Source organism: Artibeus jamaicensis, unplaced genomic scaffold (assembly GCF_021234435.1).
Source record: "Artibeus jamaicensis isolate MK-2021 breed Jamaican fruit bat unplaced genomic scaffold, CSHL_Jam_final contig_469, whole genome shotgun sequence".
NCBI classification, from domain to species: Eukaryota; Metazoa; Chordata; class Mammalia; order Chiroptera; family Phyllostomidae; genus Artibeus; species Artibeus jamaicensis.
The window spans coordinates 711,998-734,465 of record NW_026521847.1 but is presented as its reverse complement, the minus strand read 5'-3'; the positions used below and the strand labels follow the sequence as shown (position 1 = coordinate 734,465).

The 22,468-nt window shown below is 50.0% G+C and overlaps 2 protein-coding genes across 2 annotated transcripts; one reads left to right on the top strand and one right to left on the bottom strand.

The window, feature by feature from the left end:
- The first annotated feature begins 90 nt into the window (after positions 1-90).
- On the top strand, positions 91-3,870 carry TCF19 (transcription factor 19). The gene is made up of 4 exons (XM_037151500.2): positions 91-272; positions 683-1,248; positions 2,321-2,871; positions 3,467-3,870. The coding sequence occupies exons 2-4, from the start codon at positions 1,011-1,013 to the stop codon at positions 3,593-3,595; spliced, it is 918 nt and encodes a 305-aa protein (XP_037007395.2). The 5' UTR covers positions 91-272; positions 683-1,010; the 3' UTR covers positions 3,596-3,870.
- Positions 3,871-5,082: 1,212 nt separating this feature from the next.
- POU5F1 (POU class 5 homeobox 1) lies at positions 5,083-9,731 on the bottom strand. The gene is made up of 5 exons (XM_037151499.2): positions 9,315-9,731; positions 6,482-6,596; positions 6,048-6,178; positions 5,555-5,713; positions 5,083-5,381 (listed from the first exon to the last, which is right to left on the bottom strand). Exons 1-5 carry the CDS (start codon positions 9,729-9,731, stop codon positions 5,115-5,117), a joined length of 1,089 nt encoding a protein of 362 aa, XP_037007394.2. The 3' UTR covers positions 5,083-5,114.
- Between the last annotated feature and the right edge of the window lie 12,737 nt (positions 9,732-22,468).

Genomic DNA, 22,468 nt, shown 5'->3' with positions numbered 1-22,468 from the left:
CGGAACAGGGAGGGCCCTGGCCAATAGAACGGAGGAGGCCCCAGGAGCTGGCCAATCAGAAACGGCATAGGGTTATCCGGCTCTAGAGTAAGACCCGGGAATTCCGAAGGCGGGGTCGGGGACTGCCCGCGGGCGCAGGCCGGGTCCCTTCCTGGTCCGCATTACTGGCTGTCAAACAGCCGCGGAGCCCCGGCCCGAGCCGGAGCCCAAGGGTCCCGGACACCGCACAAGCCAGCGCTATTTGGAGAGACCACTCCGAGACTGCACCACGGGTAGATCCGACACTGGGCTGGGCAGGCTGGGAGGCTAGGTTTTCCTTCCACGGTCTCAGGGAGCTGTGTTTTATCCCATTAGAAACTGGGCAGCTGGGAGTTAGGTCCAGTTTTTTTGGAGAACATAGGCACCCATTTGCACTTCCTTTTGTGGGGGGGCAGGGTGACAGTGGAGTCACTTCCCACTGGGGTTCAAGCTAACTAGTTATGAGGGGTCGGCCGCAGAGCGAGGTGTGGGCGTGCAGGAGGGCTGGCTACTTTATTTGGATAAGCGTGGCTGCCAGAAAGAAGCTTTTCTGCAAATTACATTGAGGTGATGAGTTAGTCTTGCACAAAAGTAGGAGCTCCCCCTATATACAACTAGCTTGCAGTTCCCCAGAAGCTGCCTAATGGTGTGTTGCCTTGCACAGATTGAAGTCTCCTGGAACACTTTGCGGCCTGAGGTTCCGATTCATCCAAGGTGCCATAGGACGTGTTTGTTTTTGCACTGCCACGGAACCTTCCCCAAACTTAAAAGCTTTGAAGCATCTTGACAGCCAATTTTGCATCGCGTGCCTAGGATCCTTGAACTCTAAATTTGCACTGCTCCGGGACTGTGCTCCAAAGTTGAAATCGCACAAAGCATAGCTCAAGTTTGCACCAGGCAGAAAGTGAACACAGGCTACCGTACATGGCTCAGGAGTAGTAAAGGTGATGAATCCCTGAAGTGGAAGAGGTGGTGTGGAGTGGGCACTGCCCATGCTGCCCTGCTTCCAGCTGCTGAGAATTGGGGGCAACGGGGGCGGTGACCTCTACACTTTCCACCCTCCAAGCGGGGCTGGCTGTACCTATCGCTTGGGCCGCAGGGCCGACCTGTGTGATGTGGCCCTGCGGCCCCAACAGGAGCCTGGCCTCATCTCCGGAGTCCATGCGGAGCTGCACGCTGAGCGCCAGGGTGAGGACTGGAGAGTCAGTCTGGAGGATCGTAGCAGCCGAGGTGAGCAGGGAGCAGCAGTTCGGGGCCTGCCTCCTAAACTCCCTATCAGGTTTGATGTACAGGGTAGTCTGGACTGGTCTTTCCACCAGCATGGATGGTGTCAGCTCTCTGCAACTCTTTCTGGTCCCGTTTAACTCATACAGGGGCTGGGAGGTAGTTCCATAGCCTGGGGCAGCATCAGGGAAATATCAGTGGGGATGTTGTGGCCATCAGGAGACCCAAGTTCAGACAGTTTTCAGACTTGAGGAACCTTGTTCCTGTTAGGATATGTTGAATTATGTCTCAATAATATGGACATGACCTCCCTGATGCAATGGTCATTGCCAGCCTTAGGCCTGTCACTTCACTTCTCTCAATCTTAGTCTTCTTTTAGGTAATATGGAAGACTTTATTAAGTCTGTTTCGGAAGTGTGGGGATTAGATAGTTACCTGTATTCATATACTGCATCCTGTTGAACCAGGCACTGTTTTTTTGTTTTGTTTTTTAATTTATTTATCTTTAGAGGGGAAGGGAAGGAGAGAGAGAAACATCAATGTATGGTTGCCTTTCATGTGTCCCCTGCTGGGAACTGGCCTGCAACCCAGGCATGTGCCCTGACTGGGAACTGAACCGTGATTGTCTGGTTCGCAGGCCCGCGCTCAGTCCACTGAGCTACACCAGCCAGGGCCCAGGCACTGTTTTAAATGCATTGAATGTCCCCACTTTACAGATGAGGAAAATGAGGTACAAAAAAGTTAACTTGTTTAGGGTCAGAGCTAGTAAGTGGTAGAGTCAAGAGTGGAACCCAGAGTCTGAACTATGCTGAGTTGGAGCTGGACTAGTGACCATTACTGAGAACAAGACCTCAGAAGATTGGAGAATGGATCTATTCCCCCCATATGTCTGTCCTGTGGGAAGACATACACATCACATCGCATCTTATATCACCTGCTGAGGGACTTAGAATACAAACATTTGATGACAGGTGTCATGTGCCTATGTTCCCCAGAAAATCAGTCAGGGCTGGATTTCTCCACTCCTAACATTTGCTTTTGTCTTTCCTGTATCTATCTGGTGCCCCACTATCAACAGGGACTTTAGTCAACAATGTCCGACTCCCAAGGGGTCACAGGCTGGAATTGAGTGATGGTGACCTTCTGACCTTTGGCCCAGAAGGGCCCTCAGGAACCAGCCCCTCGGAGTTCTACTTCATGTTTCAGCAAGTCCGAGTAAAACCTCAAGATTTTGCTGCCATTACTATCCCACGAGCTATGGGAGGAGGAAGAATTGGAACTGGTTTCCGGCCCATTCTGCCCCCGCAGGGGGCTCCACAGCGCCCCCTCCTCACCCTGTCTCCTGCACCAAAAGCCACACTGATCCTCAACTCTATAGGGAGCCTCAGCAAGCTCCAGCCCCAGCCTCTCACCTTCTCCAGGAGTGGACCACAGAGCCTGCCTGCTTGCACTCCCTCTGGGGAAAGGGGGATCACCCCTTCTGCCCCAAACCCAAGAAATAGGAGGAAATCTGCTCACCGAGTGCTGACAGAATTGGATGATGAGAGCGACTCTCCTGAGAGCCCCCCACGGGTCCTTATAGAGCCCAGGAAGAAACTGTGTAGAGAAGACCCCACTGACACCCAGTGGGTAAGTAGAGATGGGTGTCTCAAATATTTCACTGCCTTTTGATTCTCTTAGAGTCAGGTTGGGAGGTGGCCCCCTGTTGGTAATGGAGATGGTCGGTGGACAGCAAGAATGATAAGACTTGGGTTAGCGCTACTAACCAGGTTCCCCATTAGTCAGGTCAATCTATCTGGGTTTACTTTATTGTCCAGGTAAAGCTCTAGGCTTCTCTGACAGGTTTTCAGTGACCCTGGCTTTTGTCACTCTTCAGAAATCAATCTTGGCATCCTCTGAAGCACCTAGTGAGCACCCACATGACTCCCCCTGCTGTTGGGGGAGGGGAGCCCTCTGCAGCCCCTTGCTGCCTATCCCAAGAGTGGCCTGGGTTCAGTATGATGGACGTGACATCTGGCTCCATATGGCCTGTGTTGGCTGCAAAATCCAGGCTGTCTGGGAGGCTGACTTCAGGTGCCCAGGGTGTCACATGGGTGTCCAGACCTAAGGCTCACCATCAAGGGGCCAGAGGACAGAGCTGGTACCTCCAGTCCAATGGGGGGGGGGCGGACACAGTGGAATGCCAGCAGGTCCTAAGTGCCTTCTTCTTCTCTTGTCTCCCCAGGAGGGAATGACTACAGGGCAGGGGTCCATTACTATGGATTCAAGGTCTGGAACAGGCCCTCATGGCAAAGGTGACAGAAGAGATGGTTTCCTGCCAAATATAATGCTGCCCTCAGGCAGTTGCCAGTGAGTTGGAAATTCCCACTATTCCAAATCATAGGTCCTGTCATGTACCCTAGAAAATCTGTGATCCAAGCACTCATCAGCTGCAGAGACCATCCATTCCTGGGAATATGTAAGCCCCAGAGCTGAACAAGTGAGTTCTCAACTTGGATGGCACCTAAGGCATTCTGGGCAAACCTAGGGCACAGCCCCCAAACTGTAATCCTACCACTTGACCATGTTTGTGGCCCGGCTTTTCAGAGGTTTGCTTTCATTTCCAAATAAAGAATGGGTCTTATGCTCCCTGCTTTCCATTTCTTGGGAAAATGGATTTGGAAAGGTTTATAAAATGTGAATTCTTAGGGGAAGGGGAAATGAACAGAAAAGGCAGAGAAATACAAAGCTGCTCACTGAAAAAAATGCAAATATATGTGGTGAGTTGGAGGTAGGAGATGGGAAAGAAGGAATTAATGGTTAATTAAGGATTCTAGTTTAAAAGAAAACATCTACTGCCCTTAAAATTAGGTGGTTGGGGTGTGGTCAGTTTCATGTTAGATGGCAGAACATTTACAAGTTTCACCAGTACAGGCCTACCTCCGAGATACTGCTGGTTCAGTTCCAGACCACTGCAAAATGAGGCATAAACTTTTTACTGGTGGAGGGTCTTGGCTTCAATTTGAAAAGATCCATCTGTAGCCCTGGATGGTTTAGCTCAATGGATTGAGTGCGGGCTGTGAACCAAAGGGTTGCCAGTTTGATTCCCAGTGAGGGCACATGCCTGGGTTGCAGGCCAGGTCTCCAATAGGGGGCACACAACAGCCAACTACACATTGGTGTTTCTCTCCCTCTCTTCCTCCCCTCTAAAAATAATAAAATCTTTTAAAAAAGAAAAAAAAAACAAGATGGAGAGTTTCTAGTTGGGGCTCTATGCAGAAGAAAATAAGTATCTAAAGACTTCATTTCTTAGTGTAACGCCACTGAGGCCATCCATAGTGTGGGGAAAGCAATAAGCCAGCTCCTACTAGGGAATGGGCTACATAGTAACGACATCTGTGGGTGAAAATAAATTGTTCAACTCAAGTTCCCTGGGATCCCATGTCACAAGTTTTGAAGAACTAGCTCATGCCTCTAAGGTCCTCTACAAATAAACTTAGTTCCAGTCCCAGCTCTCCCTGACACTGTGTGACGTGAGGAGGAGGTTTGGCACTTTGGCTTCAGGGTCATTTGGGTCTGAGAGAAGTTACTATCCACTATTTGGGTACCTGCACACCCTTTCAGTAACTAGAGGATAAACCAAAGTATCCATCTACTGTGTCCCAGGGCTTCTTTATTTAAGATCAAAGTGATAAAAATGATGTGGGGATTAAAATCAAGAGCATCAAATCAATGAACTTCACCTTCCCTCCAACCAGTTTCCTAAACTCCCTGCCCCCACACCCTTTGTGTTCCTAATTCCATAGTGAAGAAAGAACTTAACCCTAAAGCCCTGGAACAACTCTCGGGATCCTTTCCCTGGCTCTCCCTCCTGTGGCAGGAAGGCAGGCACCTCAGTTTGAATGCATGGGAGAGCCCAGAGCAGTGACAGACACAGAGGGAAAGGCTTCACCCTCAGGGAAAGGGACTGAGGAGTACAGCGTAGTGAAGTGAGGGCCCACATAGCCTGGGGTACCAAAATGGGGCCCCGGTGCCAGAGGAAAGGATACGGGTCCCCCTGAGAAAGGAGGCCCAGAAGCCTCAAAATCCTCTCGTTGAGAATAGTCACTGCTTGATCGTTTGCCCTTCTGGCGACGGTTGCAGAACCACACTCGGACCACCTAGAAGTGGAAGACACAAGGGAGAGTGACTCAAACACTCCGGGAGGTGGGTCACTTGGCCCAAACCCAACAGATCCAGAGTGATGAGAGGGCAGGAGCCAGAGCTAGTGCGAGGGGGTGTGGCCTGGGGAGAACATGGAGCACTCCGGGACTAGAAGGGGACAGGCACTCACATCCTTCTCCAGCCCAAGTTGCTGGGCGATGTGGCTGATCTGCTGCAGGGTAGGCTTTGGGCACTGCAGGAACATGTTCTCCAGGTTGCCCCTCACTCGGTTCTCAATACTCGTTCGCTTTCTCTTCCGGGCCTGCACAAGGGTCTCCGCTTTGCATATCTGGGCAGGTGGAGAGCAGATGACAAGACAGGAGATGGGAGAGCAGGCTTCAAATCTGCTGAGCAGTAGCAGCACTAGGTCAGTGACTCAAGAGCAAATTGCTAAGGAGCACCGACTGTATGTGTCACCAGAGTCAGGTGGTATGCGAAAGAAGGGTTCTGCAAGGAAGAGCAGTTAGACCAGCAGCTCTGCACCTTGTCCCAGCAGCACTGAGGAATCACTCTCCACCCATGGAGAGATATGTCACCAAGAAGCAGAGCTGCCAGCGAGGGATGGAAGCAATGGACATGGGGCTGAGTCACAACAGTCTCCTGTGAATCCCACCCGCCCTCACCTCCTGCAGATTCTCATTGTTATCAGCTTCCTCCACCCACTTCTGTAGCAGGGGCCGCAGCTTACACATGTTCTTCAAACTGAGCTGCAGAGCCTCAAAGCGGCAGATGGTTGTTTGGCTGAACACCTTCCCTGGGGAAGTCAGTTGAAAGAGAACAAGGTGAGGTAGCAGGCCGGGCCCTCACCACCCCAAGACCCAGGTGTCACCATCTCTTCTCACCCTCATAAGGTCCCACTTCTTCCCAGAGAGAGTAAAAGGCCCAAGTATCTTTCCCCCTTACTCTCTACCCTCTTCATGCCTGAGGGTAGAGCCTGCCCCTGGAACAATTATCCCCTCACTCCCTTGGTAGAAAAAGCCCAGGTTCAGGAATATTCTTTCCAGGGGAGAAGTGGTCCCTGTGTTCTATGGGTCAGAACATGCTGAGGGGGACCCACCAAAGAGAACGCCCAGAGTGAGCCCCACATCGGCCTGGGTATATCCCAGGGTGATCCTCTTCTGCTTCAGGAGCTTGGCAAATTGCTCAAGGTCTTTCTGCAGAGCTCTCATGTCCTAAGACAGCATTGAAAAAGGCAGAGAAAGTCTAAGAACACAAACACACCAACTGTTGGCCCCCCCTTCCCATCTGTGTCCCAAGGGGTGGTCTTTGGGAGTATCTCTGCATCCAGGCTGCCCGCCAAACATCTGAAACAACCTATCTCCAAACACCATTCACCCTAGAAAGCAACAAATCTATAGCTGCTGAGCACCATGCACAACAGGAAAACACCTGTCAGGTCACAAAGGGAGCTCCCGCTGGTCAGCTCATTTAATACAAAAGCTTTTTGACTGGACAGCCCTAGAGAAATAAAGAGCACCATGTCTGATTCTCATTTCAATATACTCACTCTCCCAGCTTACTTGCAGGGTCCCAGACTATGGCCTGGCATGTACACACACAAACACACTACAAAAAGTTACAGGTGTCATAAGATATGAACAAAGTGCTTTGTGTATAGTTAGTGCTCAGTTATTTAAAAAGCTGCTTATCTGGTTTTTTTCCTCAACCTTTTTGCAATATGGAAGCCACCTCATTGATTAATTCAACTGATTTATTCTATACCTCTGTAAGCCAGTGGATACACAAATAAGCCCTGGCCTGGGTGGGTGGAGATAGAAAACGGTATGAGGGGAATAAATGGTAATAAAAAATATACAATAAAATTTTTTTAATCCTAAGGAAAATAAATGTCCTGACCTCATGGAGCTTCCATTCTAATGTGGAGGAAAATAATTACTATCCACTGTGTCAGAGCATCATGAAAAATGAAACAGTAGACAATTACAGAGTACTGCAGGGTAGGACATCACAGGGAAGGTGACAATTTAAATAAGCTGGGGGTGGTGAATTTGAGCAAAGGAAAATTTGTCATGTGTAAGTATCTCAGGGTGGCAGATAAGATGGGCAGGTGCAAGGCCAGCGGGGCTGGAGCTGGGTGAGTGGGCTGAGGAAAGGAAAGGCGGGGAGCTATGAAATCAGAAGAGTGAGCAGGGCAGACCCTGCAGATGTTGCACTGAGTGAAATGATGTGACTCTCATATTTTAAGATATTCACTCTAGTTGACATAGTGACAAGAGACTAAGGAGGAAATGAGAGTATAATCAGAGAGAGAACTACAGTTTTCCAGACAGATAGTAGTGGCTAAAACTACAGTGGTAAGTATTGATTTGGGGGGGGGGGTGTTCAAGGTAAAGATAGTGGTGTTTCCAAAGGTGTGGAGGTAGGGAGATCAAGGAATGAGGGTGCCTGATTTGGGCCTTGAGCTAGTAGTAGGTGAGGTACAGTGATTCAGAAAGCCATCCCAGCAGGAGATGGAGAATTCGGCAGTCAAGTCTATGAACGAAGTCCCTGAGCGTACAGAGTGGATGAGAGGAAGGAAGATAAATAGAACACAGGTGAAGGACTGAGCCCTGGGGCACTCCTCCAGTAAAGGCCCAGGGAACCAGAAGAGTTAGGCCTTTGTGTGATCCTGAAAGCCTTCAGGGAAGTATTTCAAGGGTAATCAATCACATCAAGTTCAGATAGACTAACTTTTATTCCCAACTTCTGCTCAGCCAATGTTTCAAACCCATACATGTCCTCAGCTGTCTCCATCAGGGCTTTCCCAATCCTATTTTGGGGATTTGAAATAAGGTAAACCCCAGTTCAAATCCTAGCTTTGTCATTGAGCAGTTAAGACCTGTGAAATAGGCTAATAATACCTCCCTAGGAGATTCTGTGGCAGTTAATGAAATGATGTAGAAATTGAGCACACAGCCAGGTGCTTAGGAAATGGACCGCAATCGGCAGCCATTATTATTCAAGGCTCAGAAACGGCTTCCCGCAAGAGTCGAGGGCCGGTAGGTCAGCTGAAACCACTCACACCTCCTCTGCAGGCCTAAAGGCTTAGTACTTGATCTCTAATTGCTTACACTTGTTTCTTCAGTGGCCTGGAACATATACATCCTTAATAGTCCCCAGCAGGGCTGGACATGGAAGGAAGTCTTCAGTCCCTCAGCAAACTCTACATTTGGGGAACAGCCTGCAGATGAACTCTTCCACTTTCCTCCCCGTTCATCACTTAAGGAATTCGGCTGCACTCGGTACTTCCAACTCTAGGAGAGGGTGCTGGGTGTACACTGCATGATGGTGACTCACACCCGAGGCAGAGGCCACCAGGAGACAAGCCTTGAACTTGAGGGGAGGTAAAGCCACTCCACTGTCCACACACAACCCAAACAGGAGTTTCCATCAGAAACAAGTCACATCCTCAAATTTCAGGAACAATAACCCCAGGTTAAGCACCGCTTTTACCCTCAGGCCACGCTTACCCAGAGGCCAGGGTCTTGGGTCTGCTAGGGATCAAATTATCAAAAAGGGCTGGGGGTGGGAGAAGGGGATCAAACTCTAAACTGGGTCTCAGTGACCCGACCCTGGTCAGGCCTAGGAAGTGGAAGGAACATACTTGACAACGAAGGCCGGGCAGGAAGAAAGGCCAGCCTGGGCCAGCTCCTGACTCCCCGAAGCTACCCCTCCCCCCCCCCACCTCCCCACCCTCCCTTCATTCTCTCAGAACTCCGGCCTCAGTTCCCACCCTGCCCGTACTCTCAGGACGGCGATTTCCGCACACCTCCCCGTGCTCGGGGCTGCCCCTTCAGCCCCCTCTTGGGTTCCAGGCCTAGGCAGCTGCAGCCACCGCTTCCCCTCCTGGCCGCCCCTTCCCGCTCAGTCACCTCCCAGTCCCACTGCACCTCACTCGCCTCCTCCTCGGGGGTTGGCTCCAGCTTCTCTTTGTCCAGCTTCACGACCCCAGGCAGGGCAGCGCAGGGCTCAGGGGAGGCCCCCTCGGAGTTGCCCTCCACCCCGGCTCCCACCTCGACCTCGGGCTGGGGGTTCTCCAGGCTTCCTTGGGGCGCCAGCCCCACTCCAGCCTGAGGTCCACAGTAGGCCATACCCCCACAGAACTCATACGGCGTGGGGCACGGGGGAACCCCCCACATCTCCGCCCCAGGGCCAAGCCCCGGCCCGATTCCCGACCCGCCAGGAGGTCCCTGGAAGCTCAGCCAGGTCCGAGGGTCAACCCATCCTGGCTCCGACCCTCCTGGCCCATCGCCTCCACCACCCGGTGGGGGTGAGAAGGCGAAGTCGGAAGCCAGGTGCCCCGCCATGGTAAGGACGGCACCCCAAGCCGGGGGCCTGGTGAAAGGAAGGCTCTCCAAGGCACTGCTCAACACCTCTCCCCCTCCCCAATCCCACCCACTAGCCTTGACCTCTGGCCCCGCCCCCTGTGTGGGGGGAGGAAAGGGCGGTGGGGGTGGGAGAAACTGAGGCGGAGGGTGTTTGCCTGCCGGTCGTGGTGCTGTCGGTGGAAGGGGTGTGCCTGGGAGCCCCAATTAGGCGACTCTCCTGGCCCAGGCCCAAAGACCCTTGCTGCAGGTCCCCCATGTCCATGTTCTCTTCCAACTCCTTGCCGGGCTTCCCCGCCCTCTTTCCAGCTCTGCATACCTCAAAGCTCTCTGGGATCCCTCCACCTAGTCTCCATGTTCTTCAGGAGCCCAGGTGCTTGGCCCCGCTCAAAAGACCTTGGCACAGTCTCCTCACTGGGGCCCAACTCCTCAAACATTGTGTGTGCACCAAGTACTGCTGGGGCTACCCCTCAATTCCTCATCAGCCACCTGGTGCCCTTCCCCACCCCCAATCCAGGGACCCAGGCATTCCTCTTGATTACTGACCAGATTCCGTCACCCCAAAGCTGTGGAGGCCCAGTGCCCATTTCCTCATCCTGCTAAATTCCACTCCCTCTCCCCGGCAGACTGCCACACAAGGCCTCTCTTCCATACCCCCAGGCTTTCGCTCCACAGCCCCTTACCTCCCGGACTCAGGGACCGACCCCCACTTACCCTTCTAGGGGCCAGGCTCTGGATTGACTAGGCCTGAGTTCCTCAACCTTTGTCCAGACAGAGGGATTAGACGGCCCCTCACGGGGCCCATACAGCGGAACCCAGAGCCCAGGTTCCCTGCCCCTCCTTCAAGGACCCAAATATCTAGTACCTAGCTGGCTGTTCTCCCTCCCCCACAGGCCCAGCCCAAGCCTCCAGCCCTAGCCTGGGTGGAGAAAGCAAAGGAGGGAGGAGGGAGAAAAATATCTGACTTCAGGTTCAAAGAAGTTTGGGAGGGACTGGGGGAAGGGGGCAAGACAATGGCCTTGGCTGGACAATCCGGGTCCCCAGAGGGGGCAGCTCCAACCCTAAACAAGTACTCAAACCTTGAATGGACCTGGATAGCTCCCCTGGGGACAGCTTCCTGCTCCCCAACCCCCTAGCCCCAGTCCCCTCACACACAATCCCCCTCAGAGTGGCTAAAAGAGCTCCAGAAACCCACTCCAAATCCTCCTCAAAGACTGAGCTTCTGATCCATCCGCCCCCGCTGGGACCTAGGTATCCTGCCCACTTCCTCTGGTGATCTCTGGGGTGAAGCCTGACATCTACCCCACCCCCCAGCTTTGTTTAGGGGGACTTGGAGGTTAGATGCAGAGGAGGTGAGAGTAGTTTGGGGAGGTGGTGCAGGAAGCCTGCCCCAAAGCTCCCTTAGGGTCTGTTTTTCTGGGCTTGTCCTGAGGGTTCACACTGCCCACCTAGTGTATGATTCTGTTTACGAGAGAATAGCCTGTCTGAGAGGGAAGGATGACGTTTGTCGGCTCCCAAAACTTGCCTTAAATGGAGGCCCGGGGGTGAATAGGGGGGTGCCCCCCCCCCCATTCTGCATGGAAGGCCAGAATCCTGAGCCTGGGACACTCACTTCTGCTGACTTCAGGCATCTCTTCCAGCCCTGTTTGGAGTTGTTGGCTGGGGTCATCGGCCAGGGTCTGCCTTCTGAGGGGCTGGGGATCCCGGGAGCGCCATCCTGACTGGGCAGCTGTCTTCACCTTGGAGGCAGCTGTGAGGTTTCTCAGCACATTATCTTCCTCTGAGTCTATGTCCATCTGTATGTACCTTTTGGACAATGAACTGTATTTATGCATTTCAACACTTCCCAAAGGTCTGCTGGGAGAGCTATACGGAAGTGGGACCAGAGTTATATTCACCCCTAAGCCACTAACTGCCCAAAAGGATAGGTCTAGGGGCCTGGTGAGGGGTGGAGAGACTTCTTTGGAGCAGGAGGGGCCCCTCCCCAGCCATCTCCCCAAAGCCCAAGACAAAGCCTTCACAGCACCTTTGTCTTGCCTGCATCTGTCTGCCAAGGAGATGTCCTCTCTGAGGAGAGGGAGAAGGCCCAGGACATGCCCAAACCCTCTGTACCCAGGCTCCTCAGCTTGCCGAGTTCTAGGATCCCAGAAAACCCTCTTTCCAGGCCAGTCCAGTTCCCCACTCAACACTACCCTCTTGTTTTTAGATAACAGCCTGTAGCTGCTCTACATGGTATGTTTCTGGCCTGGAAAACAGCCTTTTTCCAGAGAGTGAGCTGGAGGAAGGGTGGGTCCCCAGTACTTGACTGGCTTATGGCCCGACATTTGAGCTGGATCATCCCTGTGCTTGCCTGGAGCCTGACCCAGAACCATAATGATAAGGTTGTCTGGAGTCCTGGCTGGCCCTCCAGCAATGCTCTGGGCTGACAAGGCGGAGATGTGCTCCACTCCCCTTCCCACCCTCCAGTTAGGCCTGCAGGGTAGGCGGCTTCACTTCTACCAGGGGCTCCCGTAGGTCCCACCCAATGCAGCGGGTCTAGAGGAGACTGGAAGCAGGGCTGAATTGTCAGACCTGGTTCTCCTGGCTCTCCTGCTCTTAAAGTCACTAAAAAACCTCAAATCCTGAAGCCAGTGTGGGGTTGGGCTCACAGACTCTCCACATACACTTGACTGCCTTGTAGAGTCCAGGCCCTTCACAGAGACAAATGCGAGTCTATGTTTGGTTACAGGGCAGCCAGGAGGGGCAGTTGTCAATCCCAGGTGTGACAACGGCATGATGCAAAGGAGTGGGGGTGGCCTTGATGCTGTCAGCCAGCTACCCCTTGCTGGGGCATAGGGATGCTGTCTGGTTGGAAAAAGCAGCTGAAAGGGCTTAGATAAGGACCAACAAAGATTTGTTCTGTACCAGGGTAGCAAACCACTAATTCTGCCTTCTGGGTTCTGTCAAGCTGAAGGCAGAAGAAAGGGTAAAAATGGATGACTAAGGAAAGAAGGGTTCAGGCTGTGGACCCCACAGAGGTTTCATTTGATGTGAACCTCAGGAAGAATTATCTTCTGAGATATATTCCCCATGGTTAATGTAAGGCCCAAATTTTGTAAATAACATGAACCTAGTGGCCATCCGTTGACAGGGGCTCCTCACATTCCGGGAAAAACCTCAGACTGAACTCTCCACACTATGCCCTGATGTTCACAGAGCCTGAGCCAAATACTGCTGGGAAACCCTGGTCATCTTTCTACCAATAGACTGGAATTGCCCCATCCAATCAGAACTATATCCTCATTTGCTTCTATACTAACCAATCGAAACAGTCCAATTTGGAAACCTCGTTTACATGAAACAGACCAAAATGGGAACTGTGAGCAAGAAGATTCTGTATAAAAGGTGGCCTCCCCTTTGTCTTGGAGTGCAGTATAGGTTACTATATGAATCTGTTTTTCAGAGCTGCAGCTCTTTTTCTCAAATAAATTACTTTATTCCCTATCACAGCCTAAGATTAATTTAGGCCAATGAGGGCTTACCCACTTTGGGTAATTATTTTCTTTTATTTCAATTTACATATATTCCACTGCTTCCTGTAAACCAGAGCCCCTCTTCTCAACAGTTGACCCATGAAGTCTGCAAAGTAAGTCTTCTTTTCTTAATTCCAGATACACTACCTCAAATAGAGGTAGCTTACAGCTCTTTGGTTGCCCCCTATGGGAAGATACAGGCAAGAGGTATGGTGGGGTAGCCAGAAGGGGAGAAGGGGTTAGGAATAAATCCAGGGTCTGTAGAGCTGATTTCTAGGCCTGCCTCTGACTTTTTAGCTGATGTACCTCCCCCTTCTGCACCTCAGTTTCCTCATCTAATCAAGAGGAACTAGACTAAACAAACCCTCAATTTCCTTCCAGCCCACACGTAAAATTATTGCCCATTCCCATGCACTGTCTTGCCGGCCCTTAGCACTTATTTGACATAAGAATATAGATTCTCTGTACAGAGAAATTGGGTTTGGATGGATAGAAAAAGAGGGACTCAGGGACAGTCTGCGTAGGCCTCTTGGCACCCCCTTCAGCCTCCAAGCATCTTTCCCAAGAAATCTGGCAGGTTTTCCTCTCAAGTTTGGTTAAGATATGTGTGAGAGGCTTGGCAGGCCAGTTTTGACTTGGTTTTCAGTGCTTGGGAGCTTACAAGAAACACACTTCAGGAGGTAAAACTTCTCATGGAAAAAAGAGAGGTGTATATTGAGGAAGAGACCACCCAGGCCAAAGGCAAGAGAGGAACAGAAGTGCTAACTTGCTCCCTCCTCTTTCGCATGCCATCTGTTGCTCTCCACATTGCCACTCTGAGGCCTCAGCCTCCCAGAGAGACACCAGATGGTCCTTCGGGTCACTTCCAACTCTACAGTTCTGAACATACCAGCTAGCCTGCCCTTCTCCCACTTCTTCCAGAGTAAGGTGCCTGCCTGCAGCTCACCCTCCCTTGCCTTTCCCTGTGTCACAGGTGGGCATAAGTAACCAGGTTCTTGGTGATCATGGACAAAGAATTGAACCAAACACACAGAGAGTTTATAGCAGAGAGAGAGATTTGTTAAGGGGTAATACACTTCACAGAACACGGGAGCAGGCCAGCTCTGAGCAGAGATTGACCTCAGGGGCTGGAGGGATTCTATTCTTATAGGGTGGGTCTTTCCTGGCTAGTTTTGGCAGGCTTCTATTGCACATGTACAAGTAGTTGTATTACTTTAAAGCTACTGTGCATGTGTCTCCTATGATTTTCCTTGATTGGCCACTGGGGAAGGGAGACACACAATGTTAATTTATTATAATGCTATTATAACGAAGCAGGGGTCATGTAGCATCTTCTACACAGGTGCATTCATGAGTCATCATGATTCAGCACTTTTTCAGAAGGTGGGAACAACCGGTCTTAGAACAGGGTCTCTGTCCTATATTGATCTCCTTTATCTTAGCCCTCGGTCACCTCTGGAATTCTCCCCTTCCTGCCTCTCCTGCCATCTCTGGCCGCTCTGGCTGCTCACCTAAGGTCCTGCAGAGACCCAGTATTGGCCTGCTGCACCAGACAAGAGAGCCTCTGTGCATTTTAAAGGGCATCTCAGTGGACTGCTGGCTCTGAGAAGTCCCACCATCCTGGAGTCAAGTGGCTAAGGTCCCAGGGACTAGGGTTCAGGAGTGGCCCATCACTGAACTAGGTGAACTGGACTATGGAGAACAGAAGTCAAAGGCCTCACATGTGGGGATGGGTTCCCTCCAGGGGCTTTGTAGAAAGTCACAAGCTCTGAGGGGCTACCTGGACAGGGAGGAGACCTAAAGACTTCCTAGACTGGGGAGACTCGTGAACTGCATGACCCCTCACATGCAGCTGTTGCCACCTATGCATCATTCATACTGCCTTCCACAGTGACTGTTGGTCAGAACTGAGTGTGCCGAGATCCTAAGCCCTGGCTTAGAACTTGAACACCAAGTGGAGAAAGGACTGACCAAATATGTGTGAGAGAAGGCAACACAATGACTGGGCTGGTCAGCTACAGAGGTATGCTCACAGGGGACACAGGAAATGTGATGGAGTTTGTGGGGCTGACTGAGAGGCCTGCTGTCCCATCTGCCCCACAGTGTCCTCAGCCCTTCCTCCTTCCCTGCTCCTGTCCTCGAGAGGGTAGACGCAGCTCTTGGTCATGAAAGATTGCTCCTCTCCCTTCTCATCTGCAGTTCCTCTGGCTACTCTGCTTCCCCTGAAACGCACAGAACACTGTGTTGACTCTGAAGAACTCCAAAGTTGTAGGAGAGCAAAACAGTGGCCTTCTCCAGCTCTATTTCCACTTCCCAAAATGCCTGGAATTCCCTTTCCAGCTGATAAACCCTTACTCATTCTCCGGGACATAGGTACCTTCTCTATGTAGGGGCACAGCAGAACACCACCAATAGTCCTGCTGTGCCCCAACCTCTATCCCCCTAGCCCTAGGTGGCACCCCACTGCATTCCCAGCTTGTGTTGCTCGTGCCACAGTTATGATACTAACCTACCACACTGAGTCCTTCTGAAGGCAGGGGCCCATATCCTGTGCCCAGCACAGCATCATGTTTAAATCCTAGGTGTAAAGGCCACTGCTGGCCATACTGCCCATAGCAAATGTAACTGAACCTCTCTAAGCCTCGCTTTCCTCGCCTGGGGATGAAAGATAATAGTAGTCCTTATTTCACAAGTAAAAATCAAAATGAGATCATGCATGCCAGTGTTAATGCAATACATGTCAGTAAGAATTCAAAACTAGTAGCTGCTCTGTAATGTTGATTATTGGTAATAGCACAATGAACAGCATGTACTATACCCTCAAATGTTTGCTAGATGAAAAGAAAATGTAGGTTAGACGTACTCTTTCCTTGGGACCCTGACCAGGTTTCCAGGATTCCTGTACCTACTGGTGCTGGTGAGGAGGTGGCTGTGTCAGAAAAAGGCCAGTGATTTCCCAGACCCTGGATTTAAAAAGGTTGGATGTAATTTTTTTTTTCACCTGAAGAGAAAGCTTCAGAGCTGAGAGACGACGTGGACTCTCTAGTCCTGTTTCCTGCCTAGGGAAAGAGTGGAGTCTTAGACTTACGTTCTAGCCTTTCCAATTCCCAATACCTAATATCCAGTCCACTTGGCACTACTGGGTACATAACAGGGTCTGGTGTCAGGGATGAAATGTGCCAGACGGAAGGAGGAAATAATATCAAAATCTCAGTGGACAGTGCCATATCTAGAGTGCTTAGCTCAGTGGCCAGCACCAAGCTTAATAAACATTTGTTGAACAATAATAAGTGAACAACTCTGTATCTGAGTCCCAGCCCCGGCCCCCATCACTGTGGCCCTGAAGTTCTTTTCTATGATGCTCCTTAGGGTGATGACAAGACTATGACTTTCAGTCTGAGGATAGCTTCTCCCAAGCCCCTGGGTGCCTGGGCGGGGACCAGGGACCAGGATACCCAATGCTGGTCATTTAAATAGCCTAAGAACTCACAAGGGACTGTCCTGAGCTGGACTGGGAAAGAGCAATGCAGTCACAGCACAGAGAAAGGGCTGCTGAGGGGAAAAGAAATGGTGGGAAAGGATTATCTCTAATAGGTGTCCACACTCAGAGATGGTCCCACAGGTAAGGCTCCTGTCAGGTAAGGCTTTAAGGCACCAAAAGAGTGGGTAAGGGGAATGCGGAGTAGACAGTGAGAAAGAAAACTCTTGCTTCCCTGCAGGATCTCATCCAGGCTCATTGTTTTAAATAGTGATGACTTTGAGTCTCTAAATCCCTGCATTCATACCAGTGCATCCAAACAGCTGTGGGCCACCTTGACCTAATGCCCTATATCACCTCACACCCAACAAATCAAACCAAGCACATCCTCTTATTCTCCCAGTAAAGAACAACTTGATCCTTACCCTATAATCCTGGTAGGTTTTATCACCATCAATTTACCCACTTACTCAAGTTGGTACTGGGTTGTGGTGTGGCAATTGCCTTGATGCCACAGTGGCTACAAGCCTTCTGGTATAGTACCCTGTATCCCACAGGTCACAGAACAAAAAGGCTCCCAGACCAAATTAAGGTGTTTGAATCACATGGTTTATTCAATAAATGTAAAATGCACAGTGAGAAGCAAGGTAAAAGCAATAGGGGAGGCTAACACATTTAGAACTGGGCACAAATTGGGTGGGTGGGAAGTCACACAGCCTGAGTTCTGGGTTATGCAACGGGCATCTGTCTGGACAAACTGAGGCCTCCTGAGTACTGAGTGCCTCAGATGTCTCCTGGTATTTAGTGGCTACTTGGTTCTTCACTCCCTTTCTACTTCTGTTCACAAAAAAATAGGACCTACTTACCAATGTCTAACGTGCTACACTCACTTATCCGAATGGAATGTGTATGAGTTCTATCCATCCCATCTATCCAAGCCCTTTCTTTTTCTACATCAGAATTGGCTATTCCCAAACAGTCAGCAAGTGTGGTTCACATGGGTGCTCATCCCCAGTGCTACCTCTCTGAGCACCTCCCGGTATCAAACAACTGCCAAGCCCTGCCATTTTTACCTCCTGTTTCTCAAATCTGGACATTCCTCTCTATGAGCATAGCATGGCTTCCAGCGGGTCTCCTTCCCTCCAGTCTTACCCATTGACAATCTGTCCTCCTCAGTGTCAGAGTGACCTACCTGGAAACACATATCTGTTTGCACATACTCTGCTGCTCCATCAAGGATTCCCTTTTGTCGTCAGGATGACTTCCAAGCTCCTTCAGGTTAAACAAGCCTCCTCGAAGGCCGACTTCTCCACCCTCATGTCCCCACTCTCTGCCTTCACCCCTGTCTCAGAAAAGGACTGTACCCTCCTGCTGCATGTCCCAGTGTCTTCCTGAGACTGTCCACCCTGAAGGGAAGAATCGTTCCCTCTTCTGCTCCATCTGCCAGCTGCTTTGAACCTTTCCCCAGCCTCACACTACCCATCATGCTGCTACACCCTTTATTTCAGAGATGACCTCTGCCTCCCTCAGCTTGGTGGGCTGACCCACAGCACACTGTACTCCCTCACAGGCCATTCTTTTCTTGTTCAAATTGTATTCCTCAGCCTCCCTTGGATCTCTTGATCACTCCCTTCTACCCAGCAAGGAAATCCTCCCCTGAACACCAGCTCCTGAGAGATGGAAAAAGGCACAGTGCCAGGCTCCCCAAGCTCGCTAGAGTCTATGAATGACCTTGGCCTTTCCTCTCCAGAGCCTGGGGTTTGGATGGGGCCCAAGAATCTATTCCTAACAAGCCCCTCATTGATAATTCTTAGGAGATGTACTATGAAATAAGGAAATATGCCTATCTTAGAGGATTAAAGGAATATCCCCAAGCACCTGGTAGGTATTGTAAAACATATTTTTAATCAAACATTGCTGCCATTATTGGCTCCAATTCTCAGAAATGTCTTCCTTTAGACCCACTCACTACTCCTCTTTCCAAACAAGCTCCTGGAATAAACTGTCCTTTACTACCTTAACCCCTACTCACTTTCAATTAACAAAATATTTTACTTGATTTTTTTTTCTGATTAAAAAAAAAGTAACATCAACCATCTCTGAACAATATTAGGAAGGCAGTGATAGGCTCTCCTATACCTTTCTCCCTGGGGAAACCACTGCTGTCATCTTGGTGAACGAGCCTCCTGATTACTTTTCGTGATTATAGTACTGGCTTTTTTAAACAAAAACTGAGATTGTACTTTTATGTAACTTTTTTTTTTTTCACTTAGCAAATATGTGTTTCTTCAAATCTTGCTTTTTCCTCCATCTCAGCACAATGCTGATGTGGCTGAGGTCACCAGCTACTTCCTAACTGCTAAATCCACCAACACTTCAGCCTTTATCTGATGTGATCTCAGCAGCAGATGACCCCTGATTTCTTTCTCTCTCTCCTCAGCCTCCCTCTGCTCTTTTTACAGTCTTGCTTGGAGAAACCACTCATCTCTGGACTTCTCCCCTTACTCCTGAGCTCCCGGTGTCTCTCCTCCACGCAGCTGCTCAAGTGATCTTTCCAAACACAAGTCAGATAATTTTACTGCCTTGCTCGAGATCCTTCGCTGAGGCCCTCCCTACTATCTTCAAAACCACAACTTCTTGTCCTGGCTCCTGTGGGAAATGGGGAAATGCCTAGGTTTTGGACTCAAAGACTAAAAAAAAGTAACATCCCTCCCTCACCAACATACCAGCAGTGTGGATTTAGGGAAATCACATAACTTCTAAGCCTCCCTCTCACAACCGTAACCTGAGGAAATAAGATCTACCATGGAGGGATATGGCTAAGTAAGGTTCAACAGTTTAATGTTTGTAAATACCCGGAAAGCAATGGAAGTGATGAATGCTCTAACAATCCATGTGCTCTGACTCAGCCTGTGCCTTCCCATCCCACTCAGGTTTCACAATGACCTGTTCCCACAAGCCCAGTCTCGCTGTCCAGTGGTTGGGAGTGCCCTCTCCCTCCTCTGTTTTTCTACCTAAGTTCCTGGTTATCTTTCCACATTGAATGTCAGCAACCTCCGGTTAACTCTTTCTGAAATTCCAGAGGTAGAATTCACCCCTCCTCTGGGAAGCCCCAAGGCCCTGCCCGTTGTTCTGATAGCAACTGTGACATTCTATTGCACTAAGTGTCTGTGACACTCAAATAGTTTCTTACCAGACTAACACCCTTTAAGGTCAGATCTTATTCATCTTTGTGCCCCTCACACCAAGCAGGAAGTGTTAATCAGTGAGTTGGGGGGGGGTTGCAAAAATCAGTTTGATATAAAATATTTTCTCTGTTCCTCTCCTGCGATGCTGCAGATGTGAAAGAGAAGATTGGGGGTACTCCACTTGTCTTAAAGGAAACCAGAGCCCCAGGCCAGGTCTTGTTTTCTTTCAGCCTTGGCAACCCTCATCTCTCCTGCTTTCCGTAGCGGGGCTCCGGGATGTGGTCACAAGGCACGGTTTGGGGTAGGGGGAAGTTGCGGTGAAGGGGAGGGGTCTACACAATTGGGCCCTCCCCAAACGTGGCGCCCGCTTGAGGTACCGTCACACCTCCTGGGGTAGGGCTGGAGCCTCCGGCCTCAATTTCCCTGGAGGGCTAGCATCTCTCTGCGGAGCTGGGAGGCGATCAGCAAACCTGAAGGCGGAGTGGTCCCTGCACAGTCGGCCTGCTGCACTCACTGGCTGGGCTCCCGGAAAGAGTGTCCCCCAGCAAACAGCAGCGGGAGAAGGGGCGGCGGACTCGCCCGAGGGAGTTGGGGTGGGGGTCCCCATCTCGTCTGGGACTACGTCGGAATCCTGTCCAGGCCAGCGAGCGGCCCCGCGTGGCCCAGGCGACGCATATGGAGAGGGTCCCATTGGGAGAGTGGCCGCTGGAGAGGCGGGACTTTCCCCTTTCCTTGAATCTCATTGGGCTAAATCTGTTTCAGCCCTGCAATCTGCCCTCCGCTTGGGGAGTCCCATCCTGGCCGGTTGTTCTTCCTCTTTGAGTTCTTCCTCTGTCACCATGGGATTGATGATGTGTTTTCATAATCACTTAATGAAAATGAAAGACCAATACTCACAATTAAATATCGTTTTTTAAAAATCTATTTTCATGTCTGATTTCCTAGCCTCTGATGGACCCCAATTTCCATTTTCAGTCACAGGATGATTTGAGGATGCATCAGATTGTTCTGATTCTGTTGCGTTTTTTTTAAAACTTATGGTAAAATACATATAATATACAGTTTACCATTTTAACTATTTTTAAGTGTACCACCCCATGGCATTAAGTACATTCACATTGTTGTGCAACTATCACTAATAAGCTTTTGATATGTATGAAATTTAGATTACAGAAGTAATATATACTTATTGTTATGGACAGGTGAACAATTCAAAAATTTATAAAAGTTAACAAATGCACTCTATATCCACTACCAGGAGGTAGCCATCAGAATACTTTGCTGTGTACCCCAGCGCACATTTGTCTGAGGACCATACAAACAGATATTTACAGATCTGAGACATTTATATTTTGCTCTCACAAAGGTATTATGCTATTTATAATTCTCTGCAACTCATAAACACCCCTCTGTACATATAAGTTAAACTTCCTTTTAGTAACTGTCAGGATGGGTAGGGTAGGACAAAATGGCGGCTGAACTACAACCCAGAAAAGATGGCTGACGTCAAACCAGAGACCGAAAGGGCGGGCTTTGTCAAAACGGACATGCGCATAGCAACCTGAGCCCAAGGAAAGCCACCAATGATATATTGCTGCTTTGTTCAAAGGGGACCAATCCCCAGCTCCCATGAAGAGCCAACCAAAATAGAACCCCGTCATATTCCCTGCTTGGGTCTGACTTCCCCAGCCGCACTCTGCAGGCTGTGGAACCTCGCCTCCTTGCACAAACCCCAGTAAAGCTCTATGCTGCCTAACTTTGTGGCTGATTGGCATTTCTTCCTCAGCACAGTCTAAGAAAACCTTTCGGTAACTGCATAATAGTCCATAGTATATATGAATCAGTCTCTTCAGTCTTTTCACTTTTGATAGACATTTGGGTTCTTTCCGGTTCAACAATACAAATGAAACTATTGTAAACATTCTTACATATTCCTACCCTCCAGTTCTTATTTCTATAGAGGATATTTCCCACTGTGGACTGCTGGGTCAGGGAGTGCTGGATATTTTCCTTGGTACTGTCAGGCTACACTTATTAATAGTGGAAGCAGTTTCTAGTCTCCACAATTTTTATTCTCATGATTGCCCATTTCCCTGTGTCTTTACCAGCTGTAGATATTATAGCCAATCAGTTGAAACATTATTCATGGATTTGCAGGCCTTTTGGGTTTGTAATTTAACCTTTAAAGAGGCTGAAGTGCCAAATTCATCTCTGTCTCAAGGAGAGTTCAGCTCAGTCTGGCTGTGGCCCTGATGTCCATGGGGAACACAATGGAATGCAGCCAAGGGCTGTGAGAAATTTGGAAGAAGGCCAGACCTAGAAGTCTGTGTAGGCAGTGGTGACCAGCAGAACCTAAGTGTCCTGGGCCAGAGTCCTTGGGATCGGTCTCTCCACCCTACCTGTCTTCCTTGTTTTGGAATGAGTTTGCCCATTCCTCCAGAAGAGTAAAAGGAATTCAGTCAGCAGGACGTTGTTTTTCGGTGGCTAGACTTGAATTCCAGTAAAGAGAGTTCTGGAAGCTTCCATGCCCTGTGTATCAGC